Consider the following 21586-nt stretch of genomic DNA (forward strand, 5'->3'; position numbering starts at 1 on the left):
CCGTCCCAAAATAATCCTAGTGTTGCTTTAAAACCGTACATTAATGTAACTAAACTAAACATAGGCTGGATGTAATAAACATGTTTTTTCTAATTGTTGTTGTTTCTTATGGCACTTGCCACGGACAAGCCCGCTGATCAAAGACAGCCGATTTAAGACTAAGGGAGAGCGCCTCTTGTTTTTATCGTAGAGCCACCTTCGGCCAAGAGTACGACTTGACTGCTCGTGCATCACTCATTCACTTGCACAACCCCATTTTACAGGAAGGCACATTCTCAGATCTCACCGATAGAACAGGAAGAACAAACCGGGACTCGAACCCGGGACACCCAAATTACGGGGAAGATGCGCTACCCCTAAGCCAGGACGCCGGCCATTCTTAATTGTAATGTCTATACTGATATTTGTGGAATACCACGCTCCTTACTCTTTTTTGAGGAATACTAAAAACTACGCATGATTATTTTATGCACATTTCTACAATCTCTAGTATTACGGACTGACTTCCTAGAAACTCTTTGTTTTTATCAAAGTGTTCAATAAATTCTTGATGACCAGTTTAATGGGACAGGTTTTCTGAGTCCCGGTAATATCTTCCATATTTGTTGATACTTCATTCCTCTCATACAAGCACAAATAACGGCTTTTCTGGAATTTTTTTTTTTTTTTTTTTTTCATTGTTCGACTTGCAAAGATTACTTCAAAATGTATAGAGACTTTATAACAATCCTGTATTTAAAACGAAATTTTCCTTTCATTTCATGCCGTTCATTGTAATTATTCTAAGTATAAAAACTTAATGAAGATTTTCACCTGTGATATCCCGGTAATTTTCAACTTATTGTCATTTAGAAAAGTAATTCTTTGATATTAGATATATTTATAATTCTTAAACTCCGTTTCACCTGTCTTCAATCTGTATTGTATTAAACCTGTATTGTATCAATTAAACGTTATTATGTTTGAAACAGACGTTTAGTGCATGGTGGGATTAATGTATTTTTTCTTTTGCCTTGGTTGAATAATATATTTTTAGCAAAGTGTTAAGTGATTACAATGTTACAATGTGTTGGCATAAAAGTTGAGCAAAGAATTTTTAACTGCTTGTTATTTAAAACAATCTTTTTTTTTTTTTTTTTCGTTGTACGACCATGGTTGTAGGAAAGCAAAATTTCGAACTTCCGAAATTTTGGTTTAGAAAGTTTTCCTTTATAATTAATTTAAATGGTTATTACTGAATCCCTCAAAGACGCAGTATCAAGTACGTGGAGGTAAATTACACAGAAAAGATTAAAATTAAATTTTCCGTAAAGTACATAATTAAAGGAGCAAATTGGCAAAATAAACTGACAAGTGCTCAATATTCATCTTCTATAGACTTTTATTATCTGTCTTCTAAAATATGTACCCAAAAAGCAGATTGTTTTTCTAATCAACTTTTAGGAAATTCGTCAAACATCAATTTCGCACAGAATTTCTTTGTAAAAGATATTATCCTGTGTTCGCGACACTGAAATTTCAAAATATCAACTATGATTATAAAAGTGTAATCGAAGTATGATAGGGCTACAATAGAGGCTATGCAAACATTTTTTGTATCGATATACCTTTGAAAATGCGGAAATCAATATTTGCAATGCATTAGCTTAATAAGATATCGTTTTATAGTTCTAAAAGAGAAGGCACATGTCGCTCGAGATATTTTATTGATGTATTGATCAAATTCGTAACCTTGCTGGGAGTTCACATTCACCAGGATTACCAAATCAACAATAATGGTTTTTTCAGTTGATAAGTTTATATTTCGTGTATAATTTATAAAAATATTTTGCAGTTTTTAAATATGGATGGTTATTTTGATATCCAGAATTTTATTTCTTTATAATGTATTTATTTTGTCAGTTTGAAATTCGGAAATGATATCAAAAACAATATTGCTCTCCCATCGTACAACAAACTCAATGAGAATGCAACATCGTAAGCATAAAAAAATGATAAATGTTCTGCTTTATTCCATGTACATTTTTGGAATACCTGTATTGCTGATAAAGAATGAGAGAAAATTCATCAAAGCTTTACATTTTTTGTCTATGGTACTGTTAAATTTACAGATGATTTACCTATTTGTCCATCAAATTTACTTTTTAGTCAAGTGTAGCAATTCCTCATGCAGGAAAGTTTTCATCTCCAGAATCCTTTGGCGAGTCTTCATTATGTGCAGTTATTATATCTTCTTCTTAAAGAGACATCATATACGAAGAATACTGAAACACTTTTTTGATATGGGAAGATCATACAAGTTGATTTTGAACAATTATTTACAAGAAGTTAAAATTGCAGTTTACATCATTTTTATGTCATTTCTAATACTTATAGGAATATATTTAATTTTATTATATACAAAACCTGCACTTACTTGTTCTATGTTTAGTGATGCTCTATTTGGACTGGATTATTCTTTAAAACTCTCATTTCAAATAGGTTTTATTATGTTTTACTTCATCTCAACAAAAGTGCTACCCATGACTGTATCTATTCTGTTTTCCTTTTTCTACATTTCCATTTGTATTTTTTTGAGCAGAATGCTCAGAGAATTTGGCCAACGATTGAAACTAGTCTGCAGATCTATAAACAGCAAACAACTTTTGGATTTGTTTATTGCAGAATATACAGATATTCACAAACTCGCATGTGACATTGAATCGTCATTATCTCTGCAAGTGCTGGCAATTTGCGCATCGAACTTCACTGAGTTATTTGTCGTTTTCGCAACCGCCCTTGGTTTTTATCAAACAGGAAATAATGCTTACGTCATTGAAAAACTCTTTATTTCACCCTTGAATTTCTTATCTTTATTTGGTATCGCTTATTTCGCTTCTGAAGTTCAACTAGAAGATCAGAGAGTAAGGCGAGTGCTAAAAGAAGTTGTGTACAGATCGAGTCTGTCGAAAGAAACATGGAAATGGGGAGAAATATTGAAAAGGTTCATCAAATCTAAAGAAAATATAGTTTTCACCGCCTGGAGAATGTTTTATTTCGGTAGAGGTTTTCTCCTGGCATCGATTGGTGCTATAGTTTCTTATAATCTGCTTCTACTTCAACTACAATAATCATTAAAATTTATTAGTAAAAGCTTGGTTGATGATAAATAAACAATTGTTTGCAAAAATGAAATCTTGCATGCAGATTTTTCATTCACTACTGATCTTTTCTGAAATTCTTCACTTCTGAAATTTTATAAAAGTTTGTGTCCTCGAAGAAAATATAATATTTTATGAGTTTACAAATCAGTTCGTTTAATTTTTATTTTTTTATGAGGGGGGGCCATCTAGTAGTTTATTAGAGAAAAAAAATGATTATGATTCCATAATAATTATAATAATGAATTATGAAATATTTAACGACTAAAAAGTAGAAGATATAAAAATAAAAAATTTTAAAAACTCTCTTTAATTAATATACTGAAAACTGGAAAATTTTCTTTAACATGAAAAAAGAAGCCAAAGCAGAACCATAGAAGCCTGAGCTTCTGAAACTAATGAAACCTAAAAAAATAAATCGTAGTGAATGTCATAAGAAAGAAAATTCCTACATAATCACTGAACATTAAAATTTCTTATGAATGTGATTAAAATTCCAACTTGCTTAGAATATTTCTATCAATGCTTCATGCTTTTACGGTTTGGTTTTGATGTCTATATTTAAAAAAAATAATTTTTTTTGACTTTTTAGAGCAGAATTAAACGTGTGCCTTTAAAAACTTCTTCTTTTATTTTTATTTTATATTTCAGCAACAATTAGCATAAAAATAGTGAAACCACACATATTGCTCTGAAATAATTTCAAATTTCAACCGGTGTAATTTTTACTTGTTAAAGCTCAGTCTTTACGCTTTTGCATTAAATTTCAGAAAAAAGAAAGAAAGAAAGAAAGGGCATTTCTTTAAACCTCGTCACTTTTGTCCCTAGACTGTTACGAAGGCGCACCAACTAATTTCTCGATTTGGCTTCAAGCTGAAGAGGGGGGAAATAACAGTTTTGTCACGTGCAGAAAAATGAAATGATCAAAATTATAGACGCAAATCCTCTCCAAATACAATGGGATTTGATAAATTGAGTTATTTATGTTCCACACTAATCTGCTACCGAGGCAATATGAATATCACGATTTTTTTTTCCTTCTTTTCTTTTATTCAGGTTTAAATTATAAGAGCGTTTATAACCAGGAGTAAAAAGCTCAGAAAAACATTTTACAATGCGAAGTTTTTTCTGAATTTCGTATGACTTCAAAATACAGATAGAAACAAAAACAGAGAGTACGTGTCCTTTTATTTACAATATCCTTGAAGTATGATACATTGAAATATACAAGCTGTCTGTAAAACGATGATCTCAGTTTTATTTTCTTAAGTATTAAACCGAAAAATATATATAGGGGGATTCAATGCTTGTGTAACAAATTTGCAGTAGAAAAAAGGATGTAAAGAAAATTAAAAAATCAAGCAAAATTGCAAGGTTGAAAATATCTTCTTCATGTAGTAGAGGACATTGTATGAATAGAGGACTGTACGCTCTCAGACCAAACTGCTTCTCTGTAATTGCCAGCATTATAAGAGGAGGCAGGAGGTAAAACCATTTCATAAGGTTTTACCTCCTGCCTCCTCTTCTGAGTGCTAGGGAATATTCGATCTTTCTATAAAAATGTTTGCTTGAACTTTTCCAAGAATATGCTCCTTGGTCGTTGCACCATTCATTGTAGTTGCCATATAATGGGGATGGGAGCACTCAGTTTACAAATAAAATTCAGCCCCATCTAAGAATTATGTTTAGATACCACTGGATTGAGCTTGATGGGGAGGTTCATTGACCTGCAAGATTGTCAGAGCTAACAAGCCTTGAATTCTTCGCTTATCTTGTATGGACCCTCGTTGATTCATTTGAATAATTGAATTATCGCAAGCATTTCTGTTGCTGCTGAGAAAATCCGAGAGACAGCCAAACTTCAAAAAAAAAAAAAAAAACCTCTGAATTCTTTCAAATTTTTTAAGTCAAGTAAATATAGGAATTTTTGAACAATGAGTATTTGTTCTTTTTGATAACGCACTTTTCAAGATTAAATTGCTCTGTTAAGCTGCTAACACAATACTGAAATTTCTTGGAGCCATCAAAAACGGCCAACTCTTCGCATGATATGACGTTGAGTACAAAAGGTGGGATACCAATGTTAGTCTGATAACCCTGGGACGGAAAGTTATGTCAATTTTTTATTGCTTTTTAGCTTATCTTTCATTGCTTTTTTGCCTCTTATTTTTCACAGTTCTTTCATTTTTGCTTCTGCAGTTGGTTTGTACATTTTGCCGTTGCATTCAAAAGTACATCTTCTATCCATCAGTAACTTTTAAAGCATTTAACTATTTGTGCAATCTTAGCTGAAGTTTTGAATTCAAACAAATTTTCATTTTGTGCAAAAAAAAAAAAAAAAATTATGTAAAATGTAACCAGCCATTAAATTACTTTGCTTTGGCAAAAATTGTTATATTCATGGAGACTTTTTTTTGCTGTAATTGACAGTGGAGATTTACCTGAGCGTCGACAGATGGCGCATTGAAAGGATTCAAAGCCGAACTCTCTCCCCCCCCCTTAAGTGATTCTAATATTCTTGGATGATTCTAAGTATGCAGTCGCATCTGCATATGCACTTGATCGTGCATGTTATCTAGGCCGCATATCCAAAATCTATTCGTTGTCTTTTAGGTCTTCGAACACATAATCTTTCATATCTGCTAGCTTATGAATCGCATCTTAAACAAATATCGAATATAGAACGAGGTGAATCAGTCATTTATTTGTTATGGTGTTCATTTATTTAACTCTGACCATAATTCGTGATTCTAATATAATTTGTCCACAAACTTAATTTAAGTTAACAGTCAGTAAACTAATTATTAAATACAAAACAAGATGTTTTAACTTGGCTGAACTAAAGATTAAGAAATATTTTCTCGATTTTATGAAGTAAGTGATGTAGTCATTTTTTTGAGAAGTGAAAATTTCGGCGAACATTTTCTAACATGCTTGAAAATTCTCTTCGGCTGTCAAAAACCTGTTTGCTAAAAGCAAGATTTTAAGTTTGCTCTTAATTTTTCTCGGAAACTTTGTTAGTGTATCAGAAGTTTTAAGCTTACATGTTTCTCTTTTATTTCTTGTCTTTTCTTTACTTCTTTTTGCCCAAGCTGATTAAGAAGGCTTGTCAGTACTGATGAAGAAGGCTTTTCAGATGAAGAAGACTTTTCAGTGGTGCACAATGTTTTTGAGTCCCCTGCCTCTCTTTCAAGTTTGTCATACTGGTGTTGAATCACTCTGTATAATAAATTATAATGTTGGTAAAAAAAAAAAAAGTAAAAAATTTTATAAAATTAACCACAGAGAAAAGCTTTTTAGAATTTTTCCTTTCTTGCTCTTGTTTCAAGTTGAAGAGTCAGAAAATCATGTATTTCAAATGCTGAAGAAAAATGCAAGAAAGCAGGAAACTTAAATCATATCCAACTGCAACATGCTTTGCTCAGATGAATCTTGATCTGGAAAATTGAGCATTAGCTCAACAGAAGCCGTATGATTTATCTGAATAAAAGTTTTATTTTAAATTGACTTAAAATGAAACAATTAACACTAAAATGACATGAGCAAATTTCTCAAAATGAAACTATTTTTTACCTCATGTAAGTGTACTTCACACATATTTCTAGCTTCAAAAATGGATATAGATCCAAAATTAGAGAAAGAGATCCGGATGGCTAAGTTCCTTTTCGGTGACACCGATCTCCATTCGATCTTCGGCCTTTTCTTCCTTCACTTGACTCTCGCCTTTTCCTTCAATTTCTTCTGTGACATCTTGAACGTCTTATTTCTCTTTTTGGACATTTCACACTCTTCCGACACAACTGTCGACATTATCTACAAATGTAGCACAGTGCAGTGCAATTTTATTTACAATATAGCCGAAGTAGGATGCATGACAATACATAGGCTACCTGAAAAATAATAATTTCTAGTTTAATCATTGAAACTCTCATCCTAGATATGCATCATAAAGAAAAACCCCGCCTGCCTTGACATTTGGAATGACTAGAAGATCCAATCACCACGATTAGTGATAGATCCAGAACTTACCATCATTATTTCTATTCCCACCAAGATAGTTAGAACCTGGCTATTTATATGGCAATTTTTTACCCTTTCATCTGAGGTGCTCCCTCTCTGTGGGATATTTCAGATATATGTAAGGAATGAGAATTTACATAGGGAAAAGTGTAAAATTTTATGAAATTGTTAAAAATTAACAAGACAATAGTTTTTTAACAAATGCAAAATGTAATTTTTATACAGTACTGTAAACAAAAGTTATCGTTGTGCAAAATATTTATCATAAGTTAATTATGAGATGTGTGAAATTTAAAATTAATTTTTAAAAAGACTAGAAAATTCTTCTTTTCAAAATCAGTGAAGTATTAATAAAAAATTACATTACAAATAAAAGCACTTAATTTGACGTTTCCGTTTGCACGGGATATAAACGGGAAAAAATGTGATACGTTTCTTACAGGGATTTCTTTCATACGTGCGATTCAGGAAAGAGAATATTAGCTATCTTTGGAAGCAATGTCGTAAGGGTTAACCTTTCGTTTGTAAAGTAAAAACTACATTCTCATCGAATTTTTAGAATGCGTGTTGGAAATAATGAAATAAAAAAGTCGGATTTGGATTAGGAAAGAAGAGAAAATTTTAGAATAAAGTAATATGAGTTAATTTAAAATTGAAAAAACGGACTTTAATTACGATTCAAATTATATTTAGAGACATAATTACACGGATATGTAAACAATATCCGTTTCTGATTTTTTTTATGATGTTCTTAAACATGTGCATTAACAAACACATCGATTAATTTTATGGGTTTGATTACAAAATCAAGTGGGAAAACTGCATATCAAAGTGCACACACGAAAACTGCAGGCTTGCGATTGTTGTATATTTCGTGCAGATAAAGATATTTTCTTCTGTTTGTGCACAATTAGATCAGAGTTTATGATAGCTACTATCACTCCAGCTGTAAATTACATAAATTTATTTAAAGAGTGAAATTATTACTTATTTTTTAAAATTATTTGAGAAGATATTAGAGGTAATTACCAATTCAGCATCAAAGAAAATGTAAAACGGTGAATCACTTCTTTTTTGATAAAATTTTCTTGGTCACTTGTGTCTGTTTTCAAAAAATGTTACATTGAGGGTCGAAATTAAGCTCTCGTTATATTTTTAATAAAGAATTTTATCTTTAAACATATTTATTTGATTTATTTAGTTTCAGATTTGTAAATTCGGAATTTTGTAATCAATTTTCATTTACCTCCTGATGCTCTACAAAATTAAAATTTCGTATTCTTGTGTATTCTCTACGGCAATACATTATTTTAATATTTTCAAAACTTGATTATTAATTAATAATAGCTTTAACTCGCTTTTGATTCTATGCTATGGCTCAATTTGTCAGTGGGTTAGAGAAACAATAGATTCACAGCTGAAAAGTAGAAGATAACTTTAAAAAAATCTGCGATTGAACAGAACATAGTGACCAGTAAAATTAATCAGAAATGTTTTTCTTATGTAAATTATTCAGGATACTCTTAATATATATTTCATGTATAAGAAAAAGTATTCAGAGTTATAGAGGTTTTCAAATTTTGGTGTATATTTTATTAATATATAGTAAATACCCAATGTATTGAAAATCTCTACATATCCAACTTTTTTCGTAAATCCCTGTTTTTTAATACAAAAATAGTTTTTGTGTATCTAATAAAACATCTACATATCCAACAGAAATTTCTCGTAAAAAAGTATGTTGCACTCAAAAGGCAAACATAGTATATTTTCAAAAGAAGTATAAATTAAATTTAAAAAAAACTGTTTCAACTTTTTGCAAAACAAAATTTTGTTTTACAAACTGCATTTTTAAAGCAATAGAAATTCTTGGAAGATTGAATGAAGAAGAAATTGCTTATAAAAACCAATAAACTCTCTCCAGCATGTCATATCTTATTCTTAGCTTCCAGTTCTATGAATCGCTTCCTAATTTCGAGCGAAATTTGTAAGTAAAATTCAATTTTTATAACGAGTAGGACTCCATGGGTGTAATCCATGGAAAATCCATGGGTGTAATAGAGAAACTCTGCTTTTTTTTTTTAAGATGTAGAAAGTTCAATTTAAAAATAAAAACAAAGTAAATAAGAATGAAATTTTAATAAAAGTGGTATCAATAATTTTTAAAAATGGTTATTAAGAGCACATTTTTTAAAATACGCTTGTTTAATTGAAGACTAAAAATTAAAAAAGTAATAAAATCCTTAAAAAAAAGAATCAAAGTGAAGTAAATACTACATTTTCAGCCTGCAAAAAGAAGCAAGTACCTAGCAAACTTTAAGTAGCTGAAGAACACGTTGACAGATGTTGTTGATTAAATAAGTATAACAAGGCCTGAAATTTATATTTCTCTGTTCTATAAAATTTGTAATTTAATACTTACTTTTTTTTTTTTTTTTTTTTGTATTTTCAGACGTGAGTTCTTTTAAATCTTTTTAACATAAAAAATTAACAACGTATAATTGTTTTCCGTAAAAAAAAAAAAAATAAATAAAAACTATGAAAATTTGCGATACGTAATTCTACGTAATTCAATAAATTGAAACTTCTATTTATCGAAATTTCTATAAATCGATTTCTTTTTATAGGAGGTTAGAACGAATTTTTTTCACGTTCGATATTTTGAGGCTCGACAATATATCTTTCCGATCCTTCATTTTTGGAATTAGCTCAGCAAGTAATAGAACATGATGCGATAGAAGATGTAAGTTAAAGACTCCTAAACTTATCTTCCAACTTCTCTTTACTTTTGTTTAAATGTATGCATATTATAACTGAATTACCACTATACATTATCGTGGCATAAAGAAATGCTTATTATTACATTTTTTTCTTTGAAAAATGTTAGTAAAAACGTTCGCCGGACATCTATATTTAACTTTCCTGACATTTTTTGCAACTTGACAGCTGACATAATGTTAAAACTTCAAATAAACTGTGCTATTTTATTGTATCACTATGAAGAAAAATCTATTAATATTGCATCATAAAGATTCACAGGAATTCCGACCAAAGTTATTTATTATTGCATTATAAATTCCTATTGCTAATCAATGGATATTAAATTTGTAATTCTAACCTATTGTCTGGTAGACTACTTCTTTGTCTTAAAACGTTATTCAGTCTATGATAGCCACAAAAGCTATCAAACTGATAGAATTTTAATTGTTTTTTTTTTTTTATGCATATCGAAATTTATTATCGAGTATCGATCAGATTGTTTTTGATAAATACTTCTTTCAGCTCGCCTACGCGATTATTTTTTTATATCCTTGTTCTTTTACGCAATCAGACTCTTTTTCAGATTTCACAGGAAATATGCTTACGTTTCTTAGATTAGGAGAAAGAAAGTTAAAAAAAAAGTTTAGATCTACAGTTTTGAAATTATCTGATATCTGATTAGTGTGGTTTGGCCTATTATTATCAGAAGCTGAGGGTGTATTTTTTTTTTATGTTTCCCGACATCTGGCAACGTTGTAAAGATAAACAAATGCACATTATTCGAAATTTGGCAATGCACAAGTTTCGAGATTGTCCAGATTCTCAATTGTAAGATCGCAGTTATCCAGAATTATAATTTCACATCGCCAAGAAAAGGTGTATTTTTCATCTGTATAATTAATTGTTCTGTAAGCATAACTAATCGCGAATTTTTATTATAATATTTTCTTTTTTTTTAATATTTAATATTGGTTTAAAGTATTTTTATGAGTAATGTTGCATGTTAATGCATTCCAACATAATTAATTCTATATTTTTATTTTGTGATTCTATAATTAATTCTATATTTTTATTTTGTGTTGTTTTAATGGTTTTCACCTTATTTACTTGATAATCATTTGGATATCAATAATTTTATATTCTTTATATTAAATTTAAAGGGAATACAGTTCGTTATTTTTACTTTCCGCTGACAAAAGTATCCTCATTTTAATTTTTCTATAAGAGAAAAAAATTACAAGTCTTATACTACTCGTTAAAGAACTGCCATGAAATTTACAAATGTATTTCAATAATGGAAGTTATTTTAGTTTATTAAATATGGAGGATTTTTTTTCAGTTGTAAGCAAATTATCTAAATAGCAAGCATTCATTGCAAAATTACTGCCAATTATGTCTAGTACTCTAAATTTAGGTATTCTTTTGAAGCAAGTTTTATTAAAATATTATTAAACTAGTGCCTACTTTGTTGATAAAACTTTAAATGATAGGAATAGATTGTGAATCGTCCACATTGTATCTCAGAGGTGCATTAATATCATAAATAATTCATCATTCTTATTGACAATATTTTAATGAATGAATATTGTTTTCTTCTTATAGATTTAAAAATATTACAATGGAAGATAATTCTCTTATAAGACATATTGGTGGCTGTCATTGTGGTGCTGTCCGTTTTGCTGCCTTAGCACCTCCAAAAGTTAGAGTTTGTGAATGCAAGTAAGAATTCAAAATCAGACTTACTTTTCTTTAATTCTTTTTTCTGTTTTATTATAAAATAATTGGTGTGTTTGTTCATTTGAATTATAAAAGGGATTGCATAAATGTGTGGTATGTTAGTTCTTAATTTTGTTTTAATTATTATCATTTGGATGCATCGGAATATTTTGCAAAAAGAATTAAATAAAACATTAGTTTTTAGTAATATGGTGTAAGTGAAAGCTGGGTATAATCGCTCACACATATATAAGTTAAATTATATCAAGATTTTTCCTTTAAAAAAATAGTTATTTAGAAAATGAATTCTGTTGAAAGGCATATATTTAATCTTCATTATATGTATAAAAATTTCTTCCTTCCACCCCCCTCCAAAAAAAGAATTTAAAAAGTGGCTACCCACTGTCATTTTACTACTTTCAAGAAGTAAAATAAAGTGAAAATTAATTATGATTGTATTTCAAGATTAAATCAGATATGAATTCATTTTGCAAAACTATGTTATAATAATGCTAGGTAATTATGGATGTTTTACTTTCTGGAGAAATATTTGAGTTTTACTCAAATATCAAAGTTAATTCTGTAGTGTAAAATCTTCTTTTTGTTATAAATCATGAAATATTAGTTTTCCCATTAAAAACTATGCACAGATAAATAGAGTATAGAGTGAAAGATACTTTAATAAAGATTTAAGGACTATCGCTCACCATGAAAACATTACAAGGATAAAAAATACTATATAAAGCAGATTCTAGAATTCCACCTAAACAAATTTTTTGAATTTGCAGCTTGTGAAATTTAATAATTTAATTAAATCATTTACTGGTTTACATCCCTTTCTTACTGTTTTTCACACTTTAAGAAAGTCAGAATAAGGTCTTTTTTTAATTTTAATACAAAATGAATTTTCTACACCATTGTTTTTATAAGTAGAAGAATATAGTATTCTTCATATGCCAAGATTTTTTAGTTTACATAAAATTTGTTGAATATATTTTATATTATACATATTGAGAAAAAAGAGTAAGGTTAAAAAAAATTTTTTTAATGAAATTCTATAACTAAGAATGCATATATATATATATAGTCTTCAGATTATGATTAAAATTCTTCATTAATAATCTTCTTTTTGTTATAAATCACGAAATATTAGTTTTCCCATTAAAAACTATGCACAGATAAATAGAGTATAGAGTGAAAGATACTTTAATAAAGATTTAAGGACTATTGCTCACCATGCAAACATTACAAGGATAAAAAATACTATATAAAGCAGATTCTAGAATTTCACCTAAACAAATTTTTTGAATTTGCAGCTTGTGAAATTTAGTAATTTAATTAAATCATTTACTGGTTTACATCTCTTTCTTACTGTTTTTCACACTTTAAGAAAGTCAGAATAAGGTCTTTTTTTAATTTTAATACAAAATGAATTTTCTACACCATTGTTTTTATAAGTAGAAGAATATAGCATTCATCATATGCCAAGATTTTTTTAGTTTACATAAAATTTGTTGAATATATTTTATATTATACATATTGAGAAAAAAGAGTAAGGTTAAAAAAAAAAATTTTAATGAAATTCTGTAACTAAGAATGCATATATATATATATATATATATATATATATATATATATATATATATATATATATATATATATATATATATATATATATATATATATATATATATATATATATTCTTCAGATTATGATTAAAATTCTTCATTAATAAGCAAAAAAAAGTTAGGTTGGTTGTCAAAATGTAGTAAATGGTCTACCCATTAAAGTTATTATTAACATGCTTGTTCATTGAAGTTTGATCATATTGTATCTATTTTTTTGACATTATATTTTCAGTTCATCTTTTTCACCTAAATGTATTTATTTTGAAAATTCAGTGGTATTCAGAGAATTCAGTGAAATTTTATCTGTTATTAGCCTAACTTTAATAAATATGCAAAAAATTCCTTATATGTGATTTTTAAAAATAACGACTAACCACCTTCATCAATCAGCTATTAAACTAACATCACAATAAAAGAAGTATTATTTAAAATTATGCTTATATAATAAACATAGAGCATTCTGACTGGTATATTTACAAAGTAGTGAAATAAATTGATGAAATCAGTCAACTTATTGAAAGTAGTGGCTCTATCAAAGTTTTATTTTGCAATATTTCTCAAACCATTAATAATATTTTTATTTGGTTGCAAACTTTCCTGTGAAATAGAAATTAATGAATTCATACAATGTTTGTGGCTGGGGAATTCTCAAGTTTTTATCCTATTGGAAACACAGTGATGTAGTGTTTTTGCAATTTCTTTCAAAAATTGAAGGTGGAACTCAGCAAACAACCATTGATGACATATCTAGAGGTTAAGAGCTTTCATATAAAATAAAAACTATTAAAATGAGCCCAGTGGTTGGGGCTGAATGATTGAACTTTTGGTTTTGCCATTTATTTTAAATATATAGATGGTATTGAAATCAGAGAGTTTTAAAAGTTTCTTGAAACAGTGCATATATAACATATTTTATCACATTTGAAGTGATATTCATAAAATATACTATTTAATATTTAGATAAATTAAGTGTTTTATTTTCAGATATTATAGCAACTTATCTTGCATCTAAATTTTCCAAGGCATAATCATTTCATCTCTTATATATGTTGTAAATATCAGTTGCAGTGTTTGTGTCAAGAAACAAATAAAAGGATTTTTGGTTCCTGCTGAAAGATTTGAAATACTACAAGGGAAAGATAATTTGACAGAATATACTTTTAACACAGGAATAGCCAAGCACTGGTTTTGTAAAACATGTGGTGTTCAGAGTTTTTACAGACCTCGATCAAATCCTGAAGGCATTAGTAAGTTCCTTTCAATTTATAACTTTTATAATTTATTCATATATATTTTTTTTATTAAAAGTCATTTAAATCTTTTCCTTAATCTCAAGTTTGCATTTATCTGAAAAATTATATGTAAATGAAGCATTACTAAATGATAAAAAAATCATTAAATTTTATAAAAATTTGATTATTAAATTTAAATTATCTATATTTTAAATGAAAATGTTTTTCTTGATTTTGTTGTTTACCATTGTCGAAGAATTTGACATATATGCAAATAACCAAAGTTTAAAAGAGCTAAAACTTTTCTGTTGGATTTCGTTTGGGGCATACAGTTTTAGGAACTATGATTCAATTATTGAGTTCACGCTTAGAGCTTTTTGGTGAAATTTTTAATCACTGAAGTGAGATCATATAAAATGAAATGCTTTTATCACATCTTTTCAGTCAATGTTCTTTATAGTGAAAGATGTGGATTTTCTATTATTTATTTATTTATTTCAAATTCCAATGGAAGGTTGGCATGATTGAAAAAGGCAAGCAAGAAATGATGATAACTCAAATATAACTCTCATGTAAAATTGTTATAAATAGAAGTAACACAATGATTAGAATTCTTTGTATGATTCAAATAAAGTAATCTTATAAAATTCTGCTATTAAATTTTTGCAAAAAAAATTTACATCTTTGGATATGAATTCTATTCATAACTTGTGATGTTGCCATAAATTAAATAATTCCCTAACATTCTGGGGGAATGAAGGCTGAGTAGGTGAAAGTGAGAACAGGCAGGAATCTAAAAAAAGAGTATGTAATAAAATATATAATTGTTTTATCTTGGGACTGAAATCATGAAATAATTTTAACAATCAAACATTGCATATTTTGCAATTATTATTTTATCTTTAATCAAACATTAACACAATGCGTATTGTAGTTCAAAACATGAATAAAATAAATATCTTAGTTTTTTTTTTATTTATGTTAATTTTGAATTATATTAAATAATTTCAATCAAAAATCTTAATTTGAGCAAATATGATACAAAATATCATGGGGATTATCAGTGAGTTATTATTTTTATTAATTTAAAATACCAATTGTATTTTAAAGGCAAGAGTCAGATGAAGATTGCGCTGTTTTAAGGAGATATTTCACAATATTTTTTCTTGCTTATTTCTTTCAAAAATTAGCTAAAATCTAATTCACTCAATAGAGCATATTATGGTTATTAGAACTATAAAAAATTCTGTATGGATTTTGGATGTTTTCCATTCTGCTGATTTACTCCAAAATTAGATTCAGATCTACTAAATTGGTAGTAAAACCATATACCGAATTTTATTTATTTAAGTTGTTGCAATTTAGAATTATCACGTTCGTATCGTAACGTTCCCCGTTTCCCTCACCTGATAGTTGGCATTCCGGCCAGATGTAACATCACCTGTCACTTCACACATTGTTACGCCCCGTTCCACCGACCTGTGCTTGTCTGCACACGAGCACATTTTCCCCTCTGTACCCTCACTAGTGGTTTTCCGAGGTTTTTTGATGTCTCTTCAGTTTACCGACAATTTGCTTGGAAACTCCGGATCGCGTCCACAGGCGTTGTTAGTTCAACAATGGGTCAATTGGAAGATTTACGACCTTATTCGTAAAGGCCACAAGACGTTGGAACGCGGCTTTAAATGCCTCCGGACTTCCAGATGGGGGAATCCTTTTCACAAGTGGAGTCATTGTGTCTGGTCATTAGTTGTATCCAGATAAAGGATAACATATGTGCATTTTGTCATTTCAAAGAGATCTATCGTATTTTCAAGGGAGAAGAGCATCAAAATATCTAGATGTTAAACTTTTTTTCCATAATGAAGGGAAGAATGAATACTATAAATGGGAATGAATGGGAATTATGAATTATTTCCCATTATGAATCACCAGCAACGGTTGTCATTAAGTGTCGCAGTTTCATTATCAGAGATTCCCACGATCGACTGGAGATCATTGAGGAAGCACTGCTGAGCAGCTATTGGATGATAATGAACTTAAGTTCACCAATGAGATAAATCAGAGGTGGAGATTGGCCGAAATAAAATGCGGTATTTTTCGAAGAGAAGAAAGAAGAGCTGTGAGAGCCATTTTTAAAGAGGAGTCGGAGAGACGTGAGTGTTGGAAGGTGTTCCTGATTTTATGAGAAGCTCCGTCGTGTGATTCGAGCTTCTGTGTTAAGATCCACCCGATAAAGATCGGTAGATTTCTGGAGCTACCCCTGGAGTTGCCGTTTGAGCTAACCGCCTATTAACGTTTTTGTGTGTGTGCGTGCTTGTGTGTGTGTTTATTCTCTGAATTGATCGAGGAACTATTTCAGGATTGACTTTTAACTGTTGTGTAAATTTTTTAAATAATATTAACCTAGATGAAAACAAGTTGTTTTTGTGTACATATATAAGACAATAAATACAATAAAGGAATTGTTTGTTACTCTACTCTCTCTTATTTGATTTGTCAGGATCAAGACATTACAATATGCTCCCAAATATACTGACTGACTGATGGCCAATCCTATGAAGAATTGAGCTCAGATTTGATTCAGGTCTACAATTCTAATGATAAATCTATATATTAACTTCATACAATTGATTGGTCGAGTTGGTGAGTTATTATGGTGCCATGGCCAAATGGACTTCTGAACTAATTTTGTCCAAAATTTCTAGAAATTTGCTTAGTTGATGAAAAGGCCTAAAATGCATTTCATGATTGCAGTTTTGTGGTTGGTTTGTACTCACAAAGTGATAGAGAGAATTTGGGAAAAATGCATCAAAATCTTGATATCATGTTGTTGTTGTTGTTGTTTTCATGATCATAATGATTACAATACTTTCCCTTTGTATATGAAAAAGTAGGAAAAACTAGCAGTGCCAGAGAAGTATTCTACCTCCACTACACCCATGCTCAGGACAATATTCTATTATAAAAAAATTTGCTGAAGCATGGGATATACTAACTTAGAAAAATTTGAGCTCTACTGTAAGAACATTCTCAAATTGTCAGTTTCAAAGCCCTTATGATGAATAGTTTCATTAAATGGAAAATTATCTCATTATCAGAAATTTTTCTAGGCTTTATTCTATGACACTGTTATGTAATTTTCCAAGTTTCTATGTTCTTTGAAACTATTATGAAATTAATAAAAAAAAATGAAATGATAGCCATCAATATTAAAGATATTACTTGCTTGAGTTTTTAAAATTTCACTGAACCTTTCTTGGAAAAAATATATTTGGTAGTTTTTGCCCTCACATTAACAATCAGTGATTGTTAATGTGAGTTTTAAGATATATTTCTCATTCTTTCAATGTTTCTCAATTCAATTTAGTTTACTATATTTTTCTAGTTCTTATTATGAAATCTTATAAGAATTCTATATGCAATATGTTTTGAACTTATTGAAAATGCCTGACTAACAATAAATAGGAATAATGCATACATTTAAGGGACCTTTTATTTATTTACTTATTTTCATTTATAATATGTATCTTAAATTCTGAACATTCTATCAGTTTCATTTTATTTTTTAAAAAAATGATCTTATTTGGTCTATAAAAATAATTATTTACAAATTGAATATGTGACATTGCTGAGTATAAACCTTGTTGACTTAAAATAAGTTGAAAATGTTCATATTTAATTTAATTAGGTGTGTCGATATATTGCCTTGATCCTGGAACTGTTAAAGAGGTTGAAAAATTTACTTTTGATGGTCAAAACTGGGAAGAAGAAATGAAGAAACGAGGAGCTTTATAATGTCTATATTTATTAATGTAACATTTTTAATCTAATTTTTATATAAAAAATATAACTTCATGGACCCTATATTAATAAGAATTATTTTTTATTTATATGAGAAAATAAAAAAACAATTTATATGCATATTATTTATTGAATGCTTTCTTTAAATTCAAATTTATCTTGTACTTCTTTGTGTTCTGCACACCTGTTAAAAAAGAAGAAAAAAACGTACCGTGCTTTAACAGAGATTCTTTGCTATTAGGTTAACTTTCTGTGTGAAAAATTTCCCTGTCATTTGAAATGTAGTATCATATTGAAGTTTTAAAAAGGTATTTCAATGACAACAATCCTGTGAATTTTTATACTTCACTTAAGGGTACTAAAAAATAATAAAATAAAGTAAATGCAGATTAAATGAACTAATGAAAAACTATAGAAGGCATTGTTATGAAACAAAATCTTTTATCACTAATTTTTTTAAATTAAATTGTTACTATTAAAAATGAAATTATTTCATTCTCAAAATGAAATAAAATTTAATTCGCTGGATGGGCAAATAAAGCATTTTATGATTAAATTTTATTTTTTCTAAAGTTTCAAATTTAACAAAAGTACAGTAGCTTAAAATTAATGTGAAACTTCATTGTCCTACTGCTTTATTATACGTTCTTCAAAACAGAAATTTAGAAAGGCATAAAATATGCTCATTTCCAATAATTTTTATTATATTTATTTATTTCCGCTTTATTTTTATTAAACGTACTAACAAAATTAACTGAAATGATCTTGGATAACAGATAAAACAAATTTATCTGTGCGATTTTCTTTCAGTGTTTCAAAAGAAGCTCATGCTGTTTAGTAGCTTAAGTGCCCTGTGGAATCAAAAGGGAATGATCTGCCCATGACTTTCTTGTATTCCCTTTATAAAGATGTCTCCTCCCGTATGAAAATTACGAAGATTGGGCATCGGCATGAGATTTTTATTACCCTCGTAATCTGAAAACTAATTTAAAACGGATGGATGAAAACTTAACCAGGATTGTCCTTCCCCTTCCGACTATCACCCCTAGTGGCACAAAATGGCACCTTTCATGATATTATGAAGGAAAACCGAATATGTATTATGAACACTTTCTTTTCATTTGATTGAAACCAAAATTTGATACAGATCTGCAATTTTGGTTACAAGAACACATGTCAAATGCCCTTTAAAACGTCGTGGAGTTATCGCTTTCACGAGCAAGCGAATATACAGACCGACAGACGATGATTCGAAGTCAGGTTCAGGTCTATAATTCTTATAAAACTATGCACCAAATCTTATCCATTTTTTAAATTTCCGTATGCACATGGACAGACAGACTTCCCGTGGATAGATTTGATCTAGAATTTTATAGAAATATACGCGTTTTTTTTTAATTAGTATATACCAAATTTCAGCCATGTAGTTCATGGTGTTTTTTTTATTGTGTTCTTAAAGTATCAGAAAAACACAATACCAAAAATGTGTTTTTCAGATTCAGGGCATTCTAAAATGAGGAGATTCGTCAAAATTTCTGGATCAAATTTTTTGATGATTACAATACTTCGTTACTTCGCCTTAGAAAAAGTAGAAATGACTTATTTCGGCTCAAAATCATGAAATTGTATGTGACCTAAAAGTTAGAGCATGCCAGTTTTTGAACGATATATATTCACATATCTTTACAAGAAAACCTTTTGACCTGATTATATCTACACAGATAAAGGGGAATGATCAGCTCCTTTTTTTAAAAAATGCGGGAACATTTCAAAGAATGAGTCAGTGTACTGTAAAATGACCCCTTTTGGGATATATCTCATGTAAGTAGTTTCTCTCACTGAAGCACCTGAAGTCATTAGATAAAAAAAAGACTGGACTAATTTTTCTCTCCAAATACTCCCACCAACTACAGGAACTAAGCATTGAACTATTAATTTCTTACCCTTTAATTTGATGGTTGGTTAGTCTGGTTGGAATACATCTTGAATGTAGTACGACATTCTAAATCACGCAAAGCTGGAACACAGCTATCATTGTTTAAATTGATGTAAATTCATGTTACATAACAATTATTTTTCTCGTTATCATGTCTATCAAGAATTCCCAACATTTGTATTCTGTTCTGGAAGTGTACATACCATGGAAATGCTATTTTATCATTGAATAAATTGAAGCCTTTTAGAAAAATTTTTATTCCTAAGCAAGCAATATTTATAATGCAAGAGTAATTATTCACGTCATGTTTGTAGATTTATATTGTTATAACATCTATATATCTTGTCGGATTCTATCTTGTTATCCGTTATTAATATAATAGTATTCGCTGAAATGTTTTTACATTTCCTTCAATCCAACCAAAAAATAAGTGGGTTTTGGTACAAATACATAATCCACGAATTTTTGTATAACAAATATTTTTACTATTGTTATTTTAAATATTTATTCCAAATAACTGCTTTTCAATCACACTTTTAATTAAAAATTATTAATTATTATTAATAATGAAATTTATTAATTGTAATTATTACTTAATTAATTTATTTAAGTATGATTGACTTTATCTATTTAGCCTAATTTTTGATTTTAATTCTATTCAAAACCATTTATTTAAGTATTTTCTAAAAAAAATAAAATAAAGTGTCATTTCTGTAAAGAATTCACTTTAGTTCGATATTCTGCCAATAGATAGCGCCTATAAAGAATGCCAATGGCAGGTCATTTCACGAAGCAGTTAAAAAATATTCCTATGCCAAGTCACTGAAAGTCAAGTCGCCAATACTATTAAGAACGACTTCACACTTACAAACATTTTCCTAACCCCGATTTCAGTTGCATGCTGTTTCGAATGATTACAATGATATTGTAAGTCGAATTATAACCGGCCTGTTCACTTTTCAGCCCATTCATAGATTTCTCCCTTTTCCTTTATGGCCTCAATTAAGGGGATGAAAGAATGTCATTCCTGAGGCTGAATGTATGTTTCTGATATTTCCTGTCCTCCTGTAGATGTCACCCCTTCTTTCGCCTGTGTTGGGCCAGACTTTTGACCATATGTCATTTATCCGGGAATTGTTTCTTTGTGGTTTGGAGTTGATGGAAATTGACGACTCATTTCTTTTCCACTTACAATATTGCCTATTGCAGACTTATTTTTTACATTAACATTAAATTTAAATAGAATTCGATTTGTTCCCCAATGGCTTGCTGTTACATTAATCTGAGAAATATCGATTTTATATTAATTTTTAATCACCATGAATGCAATGTATTTTATTTTTCAATGC

At 29.1% G+C, this 21586-nt stretch overlaps 1 protein-coding gene across 2 annotated transcripts; it reads left to right on the forward strand.

The window, feature by feature from the left end:
- Positions 1–10574: 10574 nt before the first annotated feature.
- Positions 10575–18421, forward strand: LOC129959003 (centromere protein V-like). Of its 2 annotated transcripts, none has more exons than XM_056071768.1 (4): positions 10575–10828; positions 11523–11639; positions 14328–14512; positions 18189–18421. In XM_056071768.1, exons 2-4 carry the CDS (start codon positions 11539–11541, stop codon positions 18293–18295), a joined length of 393 nt encoding a protein of 130 aa, XP_055927743.1. In that variant the 5' UTR covers positions 10575–10828; positions 11523–11538; the 3' UTR covers positions 18296–18421. The 2 variants fall into 2 exon arrangements, with proteins under 2 accessions (XP_055927743.1, XP_055927742.1); XM_056071767.1 differs by having other exon boundaries at positions 10579–10796.
- Positions 18422–21586: the final 3165 nt, after the last annotated feature.

The sequence above is a fragment of the Argiope bruennichi genome, chromosome X1 (genome assembly GCF_947563725.1).
Source record: "Argiope bruennichi chromosome X1, qqArgBrue1.1, whole genome shotgun sequence".
NCBI classification, from domain to species: Eukaryota; Metazoa; Arthropoda; class Arachnida; order Araneae; family Araneidae; genus Argiope; species Argiope bruennichi.

Bases quoted from the DNA above. Each gene is read 5' to 3' on its own strand.
- LOC129959003 (XM_056071768.1), top strand. From the start codon at position 11,539: ATGGAAGATAATTCTCTTATAAGACATATTGGTGGCTGTCATTGTGGT. The intron at 11,640-14,327 runs GTAAGAATTCAA...TGTAAATATCAG, and splicing joins GTTAGAGTTTGTGAATGCAA to TTGCAGTGTTTGTGTCAAGA. The intron at 14,513-18,188 runs GTAAGTTCCTTT...TAATTTAATTAG, and splicing joins ATCAAATCCTGAAGGCATTA to GTGTGTCGATATATTGCCTT.